Genomic DNA, 18,914 nt, shown 5'->3' with positions numbered 1-18,914 from the left:
CTCAAACGTTGCAAACTTGTCTTGCTAGGCTGAGCTGTCATCCCTTAGTTAGGTCGTGTCCACGTGTCCCCTTCTCGCTAGGTCGCGCCAAATCACCCTTCATCAACCCATACCACCCTTGCTACAATAACTAAAGTTCTTCCTACATTTTTGGCAAAATGTCATTTTCACCTTCCCCTCAAGATCCTCTACTTTGAAAATTTTCCAAAGAGGGCTACTCAACTTAGAGGCTCTCATTTTTCCTTTAGTATCAATACCGAGGGTGAAAGTTCCATGTCCATCGACATCAATCACATCAGTGCTAACACTATTATGATGTGATTGAATATCATCAATGGTGAACATGTTGGGGAATCGGTTTTCAGAATAGTTGATCATTTTGTTTTATTTTAGAAAGATAAAAATTTATCTAATTCTACTCACCCGGATTGGCAATTCAAAATCCCAACTTGATTTCAATGGTTGAAGCCTTTTAACGTCCAAGCCTCCTAAATTGAGATACTTTAGTTGGTTAAGCAAGCCTTCTTCTTGTTGAAAGTTGAAACTTCAATAAAGTTGAGACTTGAGAATTGAAGAATGCAGAATTAGACAATCAATTAATCAAAATTACTCAGATTGTAGATAATTGAGAATGTAAGAGAGAGAGAGAGAGAGAGAGAGAGAGAGAAAAGAGATTAAGAGAATTGTTGATTTGGTGTGATGAGAATGGTGGAGGATAGGACTATTTATAGGAATTGAACATAATTCAATTGCCCAAAATACCCAAAAAACTAACTATTATTTAGTTGTTGGGAGGGGTATTTTGGTCATTGTAAAGTTATTTATAACCTTAAACAAAAGCCTCCCTAAATTAATTGTTATATAGCTGTTGGGGGGTATTTATGTCATTTTTCAACCCCCATAAGCAAAATACACAAATACCCCCTACTATGGCTGTTTATAGTTGTTGGGGGGTATTTCTATAAAAAAACCCCCAAAAAGCGGAAACTAGCCGTTGGGGGTGGGGGCGCTGACTATATTTCAGACGGGCCACACTTGACACACTACTGGCCCCACAGGCCGTGATGGGTCATGTTGCAGGCTGGGTCATACGGCACGAACAACCGTACTGGCCCGTGGACCTCGAATCCCCAGCCCAGCATAGCATGGACCTTCATGCTGGGCTTGACACGGCTTGTGGACCTTCGTGCTGTGCTGGGCCGGGCCAGTCCAATTTCGTGCTAGGCCACGGGCGGCCCGGCCCGATTTGCACCTCTATCCTACTGTTATGGGCGTGTTTGTTTTTCATGAAGTGAAGGGGGAAAGTTTGGTCTTACCTGTGTTCAGATTTCAAAGATGTGTGGGACCCATGTATAGTTTGATTTCCGGGTATCACTTACCCGGGTAAATGATACCCTTGCAAAACTCGGGTAAGTTGGTTTCCCGAGTAGAGGGTAAGTAGATAAAAACTTAAAATCTCGAAATTGCCCCCACAATCGAGAAAAATCAGCTTCACCGCTGCTAATTCCCTCAGTTGCTGCCGCTGCTTGATCAGGTCATTGCTGCTGCTATGTCTACTTACTGATGCCAAAGAGTTTATCCTCCTACAATCTATCATCTTCTCCATCCCTTTGTTGCCGGCACCATTGGTCCTTCTAGTTGCCGCTGCTGCTCATTGTTTTTTCATCCATTGAAACGGTAAGAATTACTATTCCTCTTCCCACTGATCCGTTGTTCCTCTCTGATGCGCATAATGCATCTTATTTTTTTTTCATCCCATTCAAAAAATTGTTTCTCATCTTATTGTTCCTCTGTTATTGTTATTTCATTGATTTCCTTTTTTTTTTTTTTATTTTGATTTTTTGTTTCCAGAATTCTTGGTAATCCAATTTGTTGAAAGGGTACCTGAATGATTTTGGAGGACATTAACTTATAGTGAGGCGGAATGCACATTTGGGAGTGGAGAAATGAAGGATGTGCTTATCTTGTTGACCAATCCAGCCAGATCCTGTTTAATTGAGATGCTATTAGAACAATCTTACTTAAGGCATGCAAAACTCAGATAACCAAGAAATCTAGCGAAGTCTCACAGGAGCTCTAATTGCAGGTTGTTGTGTAACAATTTTGAACATACAACAACCTGAAAAAGTTAGCAAAATGTTACATTTTGGATGGCCAAAAATATAGGAGATACTTATCCAGTTTACTGGGAAAAAATAAGAGAAAAATGCATCATACACCATTGTTGTTGTCTTTTGGTGTTTCATAGAATATGGTATTATTTTCTTGAGAAATCAATGATAGAAGTTCTTTTTGTATGAGGTACAAGTGCATCATACACTAACATCTGGATTATTTTCTTTTCTTTTCTTTTCTTTTCTTTCTTTCTTTCTTTCTTTCTTTTTTTTTTTTTTGTTTGGGCAAAAACATATTGTTGCCCGTTTGGAGTAATGAAAATGGGAAGCATTTTTTTGTTTTATTGGTAGTTGGGGCAGGATTAAGGTACAATTCTGGTTCCATTTATTGCTTTTTTCCTTTTCTTGTATGTGATTTTGAATGCTTGTTTATTTTTTTATGGTTCCATATACTTCAGTTTTAATCTGTTTTTTACTATGCAAAAAAAAAGGCTTATTCATGTCCCTTTCTTTTGATTATGATTGTCAATAGATATTCATCCATGCAAAGCATATGCTCATTTTAGTACCAATTTTTTTTTGCCATTTCTGTTGGGATAGTGGAGATTTTATCTGTTCTATTGAAATGAATAGGATTTTTTATTGAAAATTCAAAAAATTAAGTCATATCCATAGTTGAAATTACTGAGATTTGGCTACTCAATTGATAGAAAGGTTATTAGCAAAACCTGTCAAGGGTTAGAGAGTGGTAGTCCCTAAACCGAAATGTTAGAGAGATATAATTGTGGATTACCTTTGTATATAGTTGTTTGAAACACGTATGGAAATACTAGGGATAGTTTAAGCCCTCTTTGGTGGGTTAGGAGACTTGGTTAGATGTCTTTGTATTTAGGGAAGATACTATTATTTATTTGTTTTTCTTTATTGATTTAGTTTCTATATTATTTATACCTAGTATTGGGAATGGTAAATCATCTCTTATTTAACAATAAGTAGAGTTAAAGTAGTACCTAGTGCTTTATGATTGAAAATAATGGGTACTATATACTCTGGTTGTATAGAGCAGAATTCTCATCTAATATTAAGTTCTGAATTTGAAATTGTCATGTCCAATCAACTTTTCTTCCTAAGGCATGGGTCTTTCACTCACCATATAGCCAGAAACTATTCGGATAAGTCATCAGTACATTGATTTGGAGTTCTTGATACTAAACTCTATAAATTTAATAGTTTATGGCATGGTTATTGAGTCTTTTTAGTTTCTTGATCCATATTTGACTTTGGGTTTGCAATTTACTGTTTCCAGTGAAAGTCAGTTTGGTGGGGATAAGTTTTAAAATTCATTTTTTTTTCTGCTAAATACCTGATTTTGGCAATTTTTCCTACATAGATCTGTTTCTTGGTTCATGGCACAGGGCTATTTTATATTAGCTTCTCTTATTAAAATCAAATCTATGAAAGAATAAAACATTTAGGTGTTTCATTTTCAAAATACCAATTAGTTTCTAAATTTTAGATAATTATTTTAGTTTTCTTAGCTTTGTCATTTTAAAGGATCACTACCTAATGTTGGTCCCAGCTATCCGAGTCTTGGGAGGGATTAATCTCTACCTAAACTTTATTGCTTATGCACAAAATGGATGCTTTCATCCTCAAACCACCATTTTCACACTTTTCTTATCTTTTCTCATATGACAACAATTAGGTGAATGGTGAAAAGCATTAGTAGACTCTAATTTGTTGGAAGAAAATTTTAAATACCTATGCAACAATTGATGTTCATCAGAAATAACAATTCTTCCACCATAATCTTACTTTAGAGCAACAATCTTGATTATCTATATTTATGACCTTCAAAAAATTTGGCTTTGACTGATGTTGTAATTGTGCCTTCTTGGCCAGCTGGTGTTGGTTTAATTGGTAGATTAGTTATGTTTAGAATTTTAGTCACTAGATAATATTGGATTTTCTTATGATAATGGCAATTTGTTCTAGCTACTGGGACAAATCTGTCTTTTGTTCTATGATCACTCCTAAACACATCCTACATTTATCAGAATTGGAACAAGTGGCCTCAATGAACTTGAGTACAATCACTAGGGCTTGCCTCATCACTACTTATTTGTAGTGGAACTAACATTAGAATTGGAAACATAAACCTTGGGGACATGAAGGATGAACATCACATAGTTACTAATATTTAGAGTCACAAGCCTTAGCTTCCCCTAGGTTGTGAGGCTTGTCAGTAGAACTTAGTGAGCTAGAGCCCATTGTGACTCATCTAGATCACAAGATGTGAATGGATGTAATCAATCCATGTAAAATTTGAGATTATTTTAGTTGCAATTATGTGCTCTGAGGTGAATGGATATTTCTATAGCTTCTTTAATACATTTTTAGGCAACGACATACAGGATGTTCCCCTCTTGTCAGTTAAAGTTGCATTTAAACTATGGAGTTCCATTTTTTCTTTGATTGTTATATTGTTTTGTTTATTTTTTACAGCCAAAATATCGTTTGATTACAGAGAGGTAGTGTACTTGCTTGAAAAGTTATTGCTTATCATGAGCAATATCTCAAATGACAAATCATTTGATGACTTTTAGGTATAGTGAAGCATGAAATGGAATTGATGTAGTAATGCAAGTCTGTAATATGATTGATTCAAGCTATCTATCTCCACTTCAGGTTTTTAAATTTTAAACTTTCAGCAATTACACCAAATGCGGATATATTTGGTATTATTGATCCTTTCTCTTGTTTCAATAGAAATATAAAAACAGATTGACTTGTGTTAGTTCTAAAGACTCATCCTTAAGTTCCCATATTATATTACAGTGAAAAGGAATATTACCTAATGTTGGTCCTAGCTATCTAGGATCTTGGGAGGGGTGGACTGGAAATGAACCCAACATTCAGGCATTTTCTTGAATGAATTGGCCACTCTCAGACTCAGAGCCTTCTTTCCCATGTTTGTCAGAATGGGATTTTAACATTGCACCAAACTTGCCATTGTTGAGTAAGGAATACTAATAACATGACAATTAGCTTCACCCAGTAGATTATTGTAAAGGAAGGTTTTGACTTGAGTTCATTATTTCCCCAAAGCCTTCCTTTACAATTTTCTAACATGGTGGTTACTTCAGAGCCTCATCATCATCATCATCAACAACATAATAATCAGACACAGGCTTCCTCTACAGTTGTTTGTACTGCAGTTCCGACAAGGTTCCTTCTCTCTCCTCAACTAAACAACTTTGGCATCCATTATGGGGTTGAAGGAGAAAATGGCGCACTCTACTCATTTGTCTGTAATGCCATTGAAGTCTGATGGTTTATGTAGTGACAGAGCACCAAGTATCATCACTTTGTTATTTATGCTCCATTTGTTTGCAGTGCAAATGCATTGCACTGATACAAATGTATAGGAGTGCAATTTTTTGGTCAATTTTTGCTTCAGGTTTTAGTTTTCTTAAAAAGAGAGTGCAATTTTTAAATAACTTTTGTTCCAGGTTTTACTTTGCTTCAGGCTTTACTTCATTTGCATTGCAAATGAACAAAACAAAGGAATAAATTAGAACTGGGTAATGAAGGGCCGAAATGCTTTGACATCTGTTCTGATTTGAAGTTGTGGAAATGCGGAATAAATTGACGTACTACAAGGGTGTATAGGGCTAAAGTTCAGTTTTTAATAGCAAAACATTGTACTCATGGTGCATACTGCACTGGTGTTGGAAACATTGATTTAGGCGTAAAGGGTAAAATTGGCAAGATGGGAAAAAAATACCAACTTACCCAAGAAAATAGATATTGCAAAAGAACATATAAAAGTAAGCAATTTCATTTACCTGAGTAAATTGAACAAAACAAGACCATGGATAAATACATCTGGGTAACACTTAACTGCGTAAATTCCAAAAAAACGAACATGGCCTATATGAAAAGATTCTGGGTCTATGGTTTTGTTTTGATTAATAATCGGCTCAATCGAGAGTAATTTTACCTAGGCCCGACCTCTTGACAGCCCTAGTGGGTTATTTGATGTCTGATTGCTAATTAAATTAAACAAAAAAACTCAAACTGAATCGGGATGTGCTCCTCATGGATTGCTCGGATTTGCTCTTAAGTCCTAACACATCCCGCCTTTTAGTATGAACATGTCCTCATGAATAACACATTTACCCCACACAAATACTAGAGATGCTCCTGTGAGGGCCAGGCTCGGACTCTAATGCTTAAGGTGGTGCTCGATAGCATTGACCTCCGAACACCAAAAAAACGTCTGAACCATTCAGAGTCCAAGGCTCCAAGCTTCCTCTGAGCGCATTCGGAGGTAGCGGACGAAATTTCTATTCCATCCATGGCCTTCTCTCTCTTTCTTCTTTCTCCCTCATCTCGCCCATGAATAGAGTCGATGAGACCGCCGACTGTTCAGTGTTTCACTGTCGGAGGAGAATCTGGGTTGCAGATTGCAATTGCGATTAGCTCTGGACTTCTTTTCACTCTCGCCATTAATTCTACACTCGTCCTTGCTTTGCGTACCACTGAAAAGAAAAAACTAGGATTTGGGTTCCACGAAGCCCGTATTCTTTACCCTTCCTTCCTTTTGTTCTGCATTGTTCACAGATGTTCCTTCTAATATCCTTTATGATGTATCGCGATCTGACTGCTTTCTGTTAGAAGATGAATTGGCTTTCAGTTGGACGACGAGCTAAGTAAATCTGTAGAACAAGATTAGAGAACCCGGGTTGGCTAGCCCGGCGAGGTCGCTCCGATGCTTAAGTTAGTAAGCTGTTGCGAGTTGAATAATTTTGAGAATGTAGAGATCTAGAGAGCAAAGAAATCACGCATACCCTACGCCATTGGGGTTGGAGCCTTTATATAGTTGAGTAGTCGTGGAGCACACAAAAGAGTTTCAGGATGTTCGGAATGTGGAGATAGAGTTCGCTCCGCTTCCGATGGAGCAGTATACAGGTAAGGCTTATCTCGTCCCATTTCCAATTCCAGCGGAATTAGGATAAGTCCTTATCGTGATCCCGAAAAAGTCGGGGTCTATTAAGTCATTGTGATTTCGAGGGATTTGGGATTCGTTGGAGAGACCTCTGGAGTTGGTTACACAGCAGTTACGTGGCGATTCGAGTTACTGGTTCTAAGCTGGTACTTCGGTTTGTTAGTTTCGAAATGGCTTGAATACCGAGGCATCTCGATGCCAAGGTCAGACTTGCCCCGAAGTGGCCTTGCTCCGAGGTGAGCCTTAAGTCGAGGTGATTGAATACGCGAGCTCAGTTATTGTGAACTAAACTTGTCAGGTTGAATTATCATTTCTCGGTCAGGTTGTGTCCACGTATCCCATTTTTACTAGGTCGGGCCAAATCACCATTCATCATTATCGTTTTACACCAACCATTAGATTCCTCATTGGGAAAATTTTTTAAGCAATATGTCATCGGCTTTATTCATACGATTGCTCTATAACGAACGATGACAAAACGGTTTCCACGATCAACGGAGACGAACTCTGAAAAAACGGCAAAATCTATTCATCTACAAAAACCACATGTAAAATCAACCTGTGTCAACAAACCAAGAACAGGGCAGGATTTTTTTCTTCTCTATGATAATTTGTATTCAATAAATTTGTAGAAGAAAGGGATCGACGTCATTGGTAGATATAATCTCATGTTTATGTTGGGGTACGAGATTCCCGAATTCTATTTTTATTATAAAGAGGACTACGAACATTGTATATACGCAAGATGACAGAACTCTGACTACAATCACTCCACTCGAGTCCACCTCGGAGACTACAATCCATTTTACAACCAGCTCCCACTCATTTTTGTAAAAAGGGTAAAATACTTCCCCTAAACTTTCTGACCATCATAATAACCTATCTATAGTTTCATTTTAACAAAAACCTTCATACTATTTTTAAAAAAATTAACAAAAATCTCCCTTTCGTCAATGATCATGACTATAAAAGTTAAACCGATGATCAAATCTTTTCAAATACGCCTTGTCAACATATCGTCATCTTTCCCCTCCCATCGACTTCTTTACTGTCTTCTCATAACAAAAACCCGTGCCATGCACGGGTCCCCACTGGTTATAAATATACAAATTTGGCCCCCCTTTTACATCCGTTCTCTCTCTCTCTCTCTCTCTCTCTTCCTTTTCTTCTTCTACGTCTCTTACGGTACTCGCCCACAGCCATGTATAAAGTGGCAAGCCCGTCGTAGTACTTAGTGATCACCGGCATCGGGATACGAGACCTCAAGCTTGCCAAGAAGGCATGGGTCCTTCCGGGGCAATCTTGCATTGTCTTCGACATCTCTCTGGTAAACTACACGTTCAAAGTAGAGGCTATAAGCACAGAAAAGCTCCCCTTCGTTCTCCCGGCGGTTTTCAATATCATGGAGAATATATATTTTTTGACATATCTTTCAAGGTCTCATATGCAGCAAGGTCTGTTCTTGCATAAGGAATAATCCCAAGAAGAGATGGGACAACACCTCTGTAGAAGGCTTGAGGCCCCTCTTGAATCCATGTCTTATGTTAAAGCTCTGAGTTTAGGAACTTTTCCACCTTCACAAGCATAAGTCCGCAATCGAGTTTTTACAAGATCCATTGGACAAATAGCAGTCTGTGCAACTGCACTTGCAATACCACTGGCAACAAGGGAGCTTGTTGAAGGGATCATCGAGGGTGAGACTCAAGTTCTAGCAGTGTCGATGAACATGGAGGAAATCTTCAGAGGAGCCAAGGAGTTCAAGCAAAAAATGTTCGAGAAAGTTCAACTAGAACTCAACCAGTTTGGCCTTCTGATCTACAACGCCAATGTTAAGCAGTTGGTCGACGTGCCTGGTCATGAGTACTTCTCGTACCTTGGCCAGAAGACCCAGATGGAGGCTGCCAACTAGGCTCAGATCGATGTGGCTGAGGCCAAGATGAAAGGTGAGGTCGGAGCAAAGCTTTATGAAGGGTAGACAAGGATCATATCAACCCAAAGGCAAGGAGAAGGTAAGAAGGAAGAGATTAAGGTGAAGATAGATGTGAGGATATATGAGAACCAGAAGGAGGCCGATGTTGCAGAGGCCAACGCGGAGTTGGCGGCAAAGAAAGCAAAGTGGACTCGGCAGGTTCAGATGGCGGAAGTGGAGTCAGCAAAGGCGGTGACCATCCGAGAGGTTGTGTTGCAGAGAGAAGTTGAGAGGATGAACGCATTGACCCGCACAGAGAAGCTGAGCTACTGAGTAAGGCTAGTGTGGAGTATGAAACCCGGTATGAAGCATTGCCGATCAATCCAATCATGTTCTCTGTTTTTTTTTTTCTAAATAAATCCAACTACTCTTGATTAAATTTCTACGATTTCTGAGGAATTAACGTCCAAATATATATCTGTTTGTACTTCTTCAATACTGTTTGAGAAGTAGAAAGAGGCCGAGGCATAGAAAGCAATTACAAAGTCATTTTTTTAACGCTCACCAACAAGTTGCAGATGCAGAATTGTATGCAAAGAAGAAAAAGGCTGAGGGAATAATGGTGCTTGCACAGGCGCAAGGCGTTTATCTACAAACTCTACTGGAAGCATTCGGAGGCAATTATAGTGCACTGAGAGACTATATGATGATCAATGGCGGAATGTTCCAACAGATGGAATTCCTCAAGGTGTATTTGGAAAGAGAAAGATTTGGAAAGGGTAAAATAGGTATTTGCAAAGATTTAATCATCCGTTTAACATTTTCCGTTATGATTATTGACGGAAGGGAGACTTTCGCCATTTTTTTTTTAAATTTCAGGGAGGTTTTTGCTCAAGTGAAACTATAGGGGAGGTTTTTATGATTGTAAGAAAGTTCAGGGGAGGTTTTTGTATTTTACCCTTATAAAAATCTAAATATGTGTTATTTTTTAAGAAATTGCTATTAAAGTTCACAACGCTACCACTCTTCAGACAAGTGGCATTCTCATTTTTCGGAAAGCTAGACGTGACAATTTTTGAGTGCTAAAGCCCATATCCCACTACTATGCTACAGGTCCCCACAATTCAAACATGTGGCCTTTTCATTTTTCTCTAAATCTAAACATGTGCCATTTTTTGAGAATTTGTTGATAAAGCCCACTACCACCATTTAGACACGTGGCATCCTATTAATTCAAGAAATAAGATTCAAAAAGTGAGTATTTTCACTCCTAAACATTCTCAATATAGAGTTATTTATTATCTTAACACGTGTTTATCCACAATCTATTAAATACAAATGGTGGGACTCATTAAAAGATTATCATAAACCCATGTTTGTTTTTAAATGATTTTTTTTTTCAAAAAAAAAACTTTATTAATTACAAAATTGATTTAACTTTTAGGAAGCAACATAACTTAACATTTAAAAATAAATAACTCAAAATAGATTTATTAGATAAATAGTAAATACCAAATAAAGTGGGTTATTGTCTACTAATAAGATCTCATTTAATATCTTAAATCAAATTAAAAAAAGCATAAATTAATAGTGGGTTTCAAATAAAATAGGTTAGGATAGATTGTCAATTACAAAGATGTAAGACCCATATTAGTTTTTTTTTTTAATTTAATTATTGATAACTAAATAGTAAACTTCAAAATTTGATTGTGCATTAAAGTTATGTAAATTGCCAAAATATTGTGTAATTAGAAAATCTATTATAATGACAATACTAAGTAATTAAATACTGAATATTAATAAAAATATAAGAAAATAATCATCACCATTACTAATTAAAAATAATATTAATATTTAAGTAAATATTACATTTTGATTAATCTTTAAATACTTAATAATAAAAACAATAATTAATTAACTAAATATTACAATACAAATAATCTTTAAAAAATAAAGAAATAATAATAAAGAGTTAGACTTTTTTGTTTAAACAAAATAAAATTATCAATAAATATTAGCCCCATACTTAGTACAAGGTCATTCTCTAGTTTAATAGATAAGTTGTAATTGCCAAAAGCGATGGAGAGAGGTGAGACTCAATGATAATACAAATTTTAATAACTTTTTGCTATTTTATCTATTTTTACATTAATTTATCATTTATCGATCTCATTTAAATAATTTTTACTACTTTTATATTTTTTATCATTAAATGATATATTTTATATATTTAATTTTTATTGCCATTTTTTGTTTTATTTTTCTACATTTTATCAGATATAGTAATTTTTACTATTTTATCATTTTTAATATTTTGTAGTATTTTCTTATAATATCTTATTACTTTTAATAATTTTCATTTACTTTTGTTTAAATAATGACTTTGAAGGGTAAATTTGTAAAATGTAAACTTTTCAAACATGACAACATTCAGATTATTGAGCAATCCCACTATATATTTGCAAAAGCAAAAAATTAAAGTTTTCTATAAATGCTTTTAAAGCCTTTTTGAGGACTTTTTTTTTTTTTTACTTTTCAGACTTAGATTTCATATTTACGGAACGCCACCAAAATTTATCCCTTGAATAACAGGTTTAAGAGCTTGCTTTTAATTTTCAATAATAAATAAATAATGGACCATTAAGAGTTAGTGTACGTTATCGTTCAGTAATAAGGACACAGGGTTGCACATCATGTTGGACAGCCTGCCAAATACAAAAGTTTTTACTCGTAATAGGTTGACAGTCCGATTTGTATGATTTTGAATTTCCTGGATGAGAGACCAATAAGGGAGTTCCTCTATCTAAGGCAGTATTTGGTATGACATTTTTTTATTTGATAAATAGTGCCATATAATCGCTAAATTAATATTTCTCCCATCATGTTAATACATATACATAGTTATTGTTAAATTTTGGTCTTGATTTATGTAATCGCCATCCATCAGTTAGACAAAGTTTTAATTTACTGTTCCGCTGATGTAATGTCTAATGAACAATAGGGGTATCTATAAAAACCGAAAAATCGAAAAATTGAACCGAATTGAGAAAATTGAATTGTAAAATGCGATTAATCAAACCAATTGGTTCAGTTTCAATTTAAAACTTTTGAAAAATCGAAAGACCGGTATATATATTTATATATATTTTTACTATATGTCATATATTTTCTATGTATTTTATATAAATATATATTCATTATATATAAATATATACTTATATTATATTTATAATGATCCATTTATAAATATATTATATATTTTTAAAATATTTATAATATATTATATATCATTTATCATTTATAGTATAATATAATATTTATTTATTTATATAATATATATTATAAATATAAAAAACCGAATAACTGAATCGATTAAAAATAGAAACCAGCTAACCGGTGGTATCGATTCGGTTTCGGTTTGGCGAAATGAAAAAAACCGACACCACGGTTCGATTTACAGAAAGGGGCCATGGTTCGGTTAACCGAGCCGTGAAACCCCTAATGAACAGTATCGTTTAATTACCAACAAATCCCAATATCCACCATTTTTTCGACTTAAAAAAAAATCAAATTGCATTCCAAAAGTCAACTATTTATAATTAATCAGAATTTAGAGGCCTGTTGCCCAGTTACCATTAGACCCTTATTGGCAAACACACTGTCAAAGAGACCGGATTCGGCAGTCGGCAGTCGGCACTGTCAAAGAGACCGGATTCGGCAGTCGATAATAAAAAGAAGGGGTTTTTATGGTTCAGATCACAACTTAAATTCTTGATACAGGTCGGTTCATGACAGTCATGGGGTTTGTGGAGCACAGTTCGAAACACTGGGGACACATCACAAACAAACATGCAAATTCCTAAATGCAATTGTGCTCCCAAACATGCCAATATTGAACTATATTTGATCAAGCATTGGGAACCCAAGTTGCTTAAAGCAAGTGAACCCACCATCAACAACTAGATTATGACCCGTAACATATTTGGCGTCATTTGATGCCAAGAACACCGCGGCCCGAGCAACATCTACTTCCTCGCACTTGGCCCCATTAAGCTCCCCTAACCCATTCACCATCTCCGTTATCCATTCCCGTCCGGCGCCTGGGTAGAACACGGCCATCTGGTCCATCACGAGCGGGGTTGGAACGACAAATGGCGAAATGCAATTGATGCGGACACCATGACGGCAAAGCTCGCTGGCAGCAGATTTCACGATCCCGGGTATTGCAAACTTGGACACTGTATATGGATGGGGGCCAAGCCCACCCATTAGCCCACTGATGCTCGCCGTGCAAAGGATGGAGCCGGATTTCGCGGGTACCATGATTCGGGCTGCGTGCTTTATTCCCGCGATCGTGCCGCGGACGTTAATTTGCATGACACGGTCGAATTCATCAAGGTTGAGATCGGCAATGCTCGGGGGAATTGACGGTCCCGGAATTCCGGCGTTGTTGTACATGATATCAAGCTGGCCGTGATGAGCCACGGCGAAGTCCACCGCTTCTGCTACTTGGGCCTCGCTAGTGACGTCGCAGTATACGAAGTTGGCCTGTGGACCAAGGTCTAACGCCGTTTGTGGGCCAACTTGGGTATTTATGTCAGCTATTATGACTTTAGCTCCTTCTTGGATGAACTCGTAGGCGGCGGCCCTGCCTAACCCACTCGCACCGCCGGTTATCAAGGCGACCTTGCCTTCCAACCTGCTCCATAGTTAATATTTCATAAATCAAAAGAGTTCATCGAAAAAAAGGAAGGTTTAATTTGGTGAACTGATTCAATACGAGTTGTCTGATCATCAATCGGATTGAAATTGAATAATTGATTGTCCAAAACTCCAAATGCTGTCTACAGGCTGGTTACAGCGTTAACATGGCCAACATTATTTATTGAAACCCTACAAATCATCTTGTTACAATAGTATTATGAACTGTATCAAGAGAGAGAGAGAGAGAGAGAGAGAGAGAGAGAGAGAGAATACCGGCCACCACGTGAGGTGGAGGAGGCATATCCAAACCTGTTCAGGAAGAAATTTGCAGCGTTGCCCTTGAAATCTCTCAAAAGACGCGGTCTGTTTCACCAGTTCATAACTTGTAAAGAAGACTGAAGGATGATACAAAACAAACTGACCGGGAGGGAGGAAAAAGCTTTAATTAGCTTGCATGAAGACGGGAACTAACCTGGAAACCGATCTTAACATCTCCGGCAAAAGCGTCAGATCCCGGCGAGAGAGAGAGAGAGATTTTCTTTCTAAAAACCTGTTCTTCAGTTTTCCCCTCCTCTCCGGCGATACTTTTAAAAGGGAAGGTAATGAAGGGGACAGCGACTTGACTTGACGAAGAGTATTTATTTCTTTATGCATGGGTTGACAATTGACACAGGAGAGACAGATACTTTAAGGCGGAAATCCCTCTCTCTCTCTCTCTCTCTCTCTCTCTCTTAGTTCATGCCGACTACGCAAACTACTGTTCCTTCATGGCCAAAGCTGGGTCGACCGCATTACACGTACTGAATAAATCCCTCTACAGTAAACAAGGTAACGTAAACAAAGAGGTAACTAGGGAGGTGCATATTGTATGAAGACACGTGCACATACTGAGTTTTTTCAATTTATTTAATACATTGCAAGAGAAGAAACCAAAAGTCTACACGGCCTATCCGGTCCATAACGATTGAGTTTTTTGAATTTAGGAACAGGGACAAAAAAATACTAAGTTTTTTCAATTTATTTAATACATTGCAAGAGAAGAAACCAAAGGTTTACAAGGCCTATCCGGCCCATAACGATTGAGTATTGATTATTTCAGCTTTTCGGCCCATTCCCTGATCAGTAGGGTATTAACTTATTGGCGCGAAATTATTATAAAGAGGTGATTTTGTTAAATACGCCATTATTATTTATTAGCTGGCTTATTTTATTTGTCTCTTCAACGGTGGGGTCTAGTTAATTGTTATCGAGAGAGAAGTTAGGCATCCAACCAATTGATCAAGGCCGTTGTTTTGGTGGGCACCCATTCTGATTTGATAATTAATTGGCACAGATCAAATTAAACAGAAATAAAGTTTGATCCCCTTGTGCGGGCCCAAACCAATTAAAGATTCTAATCCACTCACTCTGGGATCATGCATTCCATTCCAATTGCATGTTGTTTGGTACTGTTTTGTACTGTGGAGTGTTTAAGTCCGTGCACAGATAAGAAACAGCATAGCACATGTTATGTGAGTGGTCTCCTCGTCTTATTCGGTCACAACTCACCAAGTCATGATATTTAATTCAAGCTTGATGTTAATATGACCATTGGCCAACAACAATCAACAATAATTGTGTACTAAAGTGTAAGTGTAATGTTTTCATCCACAAAACTTTCTTTTTTGTTTCGTAAGCTCTCAATCCAGATAAATAAATATTGTATCGTATCGTATCCTTTTTATTTTTTATTTTTTTGCGTTTTGGCCTTGACTCATAAGAAAATAAATCCCCACAGTGAACGGCCTTTCGTTTTGATTTCTGAACCCAACACGAGTGAATAGGCTAGAGAAATGCCATTCCTGAGACAGCACCGGTTTGCAATACCGGGCAGAGAGATGATTCTACTGCTTTGAAAATTTGAAAAACTAACAAGGGCGAAAATCGTTCCCAGTTTCTGGCTGAAACATGCTGTGAGACACCCTATATGAAAAACAGATCTGAATTCTTAATATCCTTTGCTTTAAAGTGCAAAACCCCCCAACTTTGGTGGCAAGGGGAAATCAAGTACAGTGGACCACGTCCAGTGGATCTCCTATAAGCGAATACTAGAGAATGACCCCGTATTAAGTATGGGGCTAGTATTTTTTGATCATTTTTATTTTGTTTAAATAAAAAATGTCTATTTTTTTCCAAATATTATTTATATTGTAATAATTAATTAATTAATTATTATTGTTATTATTAAGTATTTAACTAATGATTTTATTATCATAATAATTGTTATAATTAAATTTTTTACTGTAAATATTTAAAGATGAACCAAACTTCAATATATATTTAATTATTTAATTAAAGATTAATATTATTTTTAATTAGTAATGGTGATGATTATTTTCTTATATTTTTATTAATATTCAGTATTTATTTACTAAGTATTGTTGTTATATTAAATTTTCTAATTACACTAAATTCTGGTAATTTACTTAACTTTAATGCACAATCAATTTTTGAAGTTTACTATTTAGTTATCAGAAATTAAATTAAACGAAAACTAATATGGGTCTTACCTCTTTGTAATTGACAATCTATTCTGATCTATTTTATTTGAAACTCACTATTAATTTATGTTTTTTAATTTGATTTACGATATTAAATGAGATCCTATTGGTAAACAATAACCCACTTTATTTGGTATTTACTATTTATCTAATAAATATATTTTCAGTTATTTATTTTTAAAAGTTAAATTAGGTTGCTTCCTATAACTTAAATCAAGTTTGTAATTAATAAAGTATTTTCTTTTTGAAAAAAAAAATCATTTAAAAACAAATGTGGGTTTATGATAATACTTTAATGGGCTCCACCATTTGAATTTAATAGACTATGGATAAACATGTGTTAAGCTAATAAATAATTATATATTGACAATGTTTAGGAGTGAAACTATCCACCTTTTGAATCATATTTCTTGAATTAATAGGATGCCACGTGTTTGAATGGTGGTAGTGGGTTGTGGGTTTTAGCGGCAACTTTTCAGAAAGTGCTACATGTATAGCTTTCCAAAAAAAAATGAGAAGATCATGTGTCTAAATGGTGGAGGGCTGTGGACTTTAGCATGAATTTATCAGAAATTGCCATGTGTTTAGCTTTCTAAAAAATGAGAAGGCCACTTGTCTGAATGGTGATAGTGGGCTATAGGCTTTAACAACAACTTTTCAAAAAATGTCATGTGTCTAAACTTGAAAAAGCCACGAGTTTAAATGGTGGGGGTTATAGCCTGAAAACCTTTCTTTAATATATATATACTAGTGGGGACCCATGCGGTGCACGAGATTTCTTAAGCGAAAGCTAAATAATAGAAATGGTCATTTACTAAAACACCCCTATTGTTTCATGGATTTACTAAAATCTACCCTATATTTTATATTTTACTAAAACACCACTTATGATTTGCAATGAATTTAATCAATATTCCATTAGATGACAATGGAAATGATAGTGTCGACCCTAATGTTCATTTAAATAAATTTGATCAAAAGAAAATAAAAAAATTATCATTTTTGCCCCAAATAAGACGTGCAACCACTCTATTGGCTATATTTGGTCAATTTTCTTTTCTGTACAAAAAAGTGTTAAGGGTATTTTTAAAATAAAAAATCATGGGCCTAATGGTAAAGCAAACACTCTTTAATGAAAGGTTGATTAAGTAAATATGTGGTAAAATATATGGGATATTTTAGTAAAATGAAAACTATAAGGTATGTTTAAGTACATATGTAAAACTATAAGGTGTGTTCTAGTAAATGGCCTTAATAGAAACACATAAGAGAATACAATTGTTTTATATTTTTTACTTTTTAAATAATTAATAATTATTCATATTTTATATACTACTTTTAATAAATTCTTTATTATACAAAAACAACAATAATTAATTTCAATTAGGTTTATTCCTCAAGCTGATGAAACCACCAACCTGATCAACTCAACACGAGTTGCTCGGTTTTCTAGTATTTTAGGTCGGCTTTGGTTAAAAAATTTCTCAACTCAACCAAATTGGATCAGTTTCACTTTGGCCATTTGTAAACCAACCAGAATCGGATGACATGACCATTGATATGTATTAATATTTTATATTTTAAATATAATTCTTAATATGGAAAAGTGAGAAATTTTCAATATTCCTTATTCTAAAATGTTTTATATCATAAATTTATTTTTTTTAACAATTGCACTATAAATTTTAAAACTTAAATTTAATTTTTAAGTTTAAATCTTTTGAACCGACTGACCAAACCAAAAAGTCGACCCAAACCAATACAACCTGAGTGGGTTGGTTTTCACAAATGATCAGTCGGTTTTAGCTATCCAACTCCCCAACTTGACCATGTCAATTTCGTAGGCCAAACAACCTACAACTTAACCGAACCAACTCACGAACACTCATAATTTCATATAAATCAATAGTCTCATCTTTGAAAAATAACAATAGTTTAATATCCAATAATTATTGAAAATTAATAGCAAAAATACACAATTATTGAAAATATATTGATAATGAAAAAAATACAATAATTACTAAAAATATATTAAACTAGTCAATAAATAGTATAATCTCAGATAATAGCTTAATCAATAAGTTATCACAAAAATAAGATAAACAAAACTTAAAAATTTCAATAATAGTACTTTAAACCCAATAATTAGTGAAAGTTTTCTGTTAAATAACAAAACAAAAATAAATTCATACATAATTATTGAAAATAAATTTATCACAAAAAACAATAAATACTTACTAAAATGTAAAATATTAATATTAGTATATATAATTATATAATGAATATATATTAAGAGTTTAAAATTATTATTAATTTCAATATTATCTTATAATTATTTTTCTACTTTTCAGATTTTTTTCAATTTTTTACATAACTTCTATATTTTAACTAATTTAAAATATAGTTATGCTAAATATTTTGTTATTTAAATACCTAAATAATATATAAAATTTTAATTTATAAAATTTATTTAATTTAATAATCCACAAAATTAGAATTAATACTATTATTACATAATTTCATTATTAATTTTGCAAGAAATTAATTTATTATTAATTTCAATATTATGTTATAATTATTTTTCTACTTTTAATAATTTTTTAAAATTTATTACATAATTTCGTTATTTTAGATCT

At 34.8% G+C, this 18,914-nt stretch overlaps 1 protein-coding gene, 1 long non-coding RNA gene and 1 pseudogene across 2 annotated transcripts; 2 read left to right on the top strand and 1 right to left on the bottom strand.

Moving 5' to 3' along the window:
* The first annotated feature begins 1,471 nt into the window (after positions 1 to 1,471).
* LOC148862342 (uncharacterized) lies at positions 1,472 to 2,323 on the top strand. Its single transcript, XR_016109461.1, has 2 exons — positions 1,472 to 1,677; positions 1,852 to 2,323. It is a non-coding gene; the product is annotated as an uncharacterized LOC148862342 (long non-coding RNA).
* Positions 2,324 to 8,326: 6,003 nt separating this feature from the next.
* On the top strand, positions 8,327 to 9,941 carry LOC148862341 (flotillin-like protein 4 pseudogene; annotated as a pseudogene).
* A 2,818-nt stretch (positions 9,942 to 12,759) lies between these two features.
* LOC148862340 (zerumbone synthase-like) lies at positions 12,760 to 14,511 on the bottom strand. The gene is made up of 3 exons (XM_088976531.1): positions 14,211 to 14,511; positions 14,012 to 14,101; positions 12,760 to 13,733 (listed from the first exon to the last, which is right to left on the bottom strand). The coding sequence occupies exons 1-3, from the start codon at positions 14,390 to 14,392 to the stop codon at positions 12,932 to 12,934; spliced, it is 1,074 nt and encodes a 357-aa protein (XP_088832657.1). The 5' UTR covers positions 14,393 to 14,511; the 3' UTR covers positions 12,760 to 12,931.
* Positions 14,512 to 18,914: the final 4,403 nt, after the last annotated feature.

The sequence above is a fragment of the Nelumbo lutea genome, chromosome 3 (genome assembly GCF_056320005.1).
Source record: "Nelumbo lutea isolate HS-2025 chromosome 3, American lotus-T2T, whole genome shotgun sequence".
Taxonomy (NCBI): Eukaryota; Viridiplantae; Streptophyta; class Magnoliopsida; order Proteales; family Nelumbonaceae; genus Nelumbo; species Nelumbo lutea.
The sequence above is the reverse complement of the archived record's forward strand: the minus strand, read 5'-3'. Positions and strand labels throughout refer to the sequence as shown.

Bases quoted from the DNA above. Each gene is read 5' to 3' on its own strand.
- LOC148862340 (XM_088976531.1), bottom strand. From the start codon at position 14,392: ATGCATAAAGAAATAAATACTCTTCGTCAAGTCAAGTCGCTGTCCCCT. The intron at 14,102-14,210 runs GTTAGTTCCCGT...CTGGTGAAACAG, and splicing joins ATGTTAAGATCGGTTTCCAG to ACCGCGTCTTTTGAGAGATT. The intron at 13,734-14,011 runs GTATTCTCTCTC...ACTATGGAGCAG, and splicing joins TCCACCTCACGTGGTGGCCG to GTTGGAAGGCAAGGTCGCCT.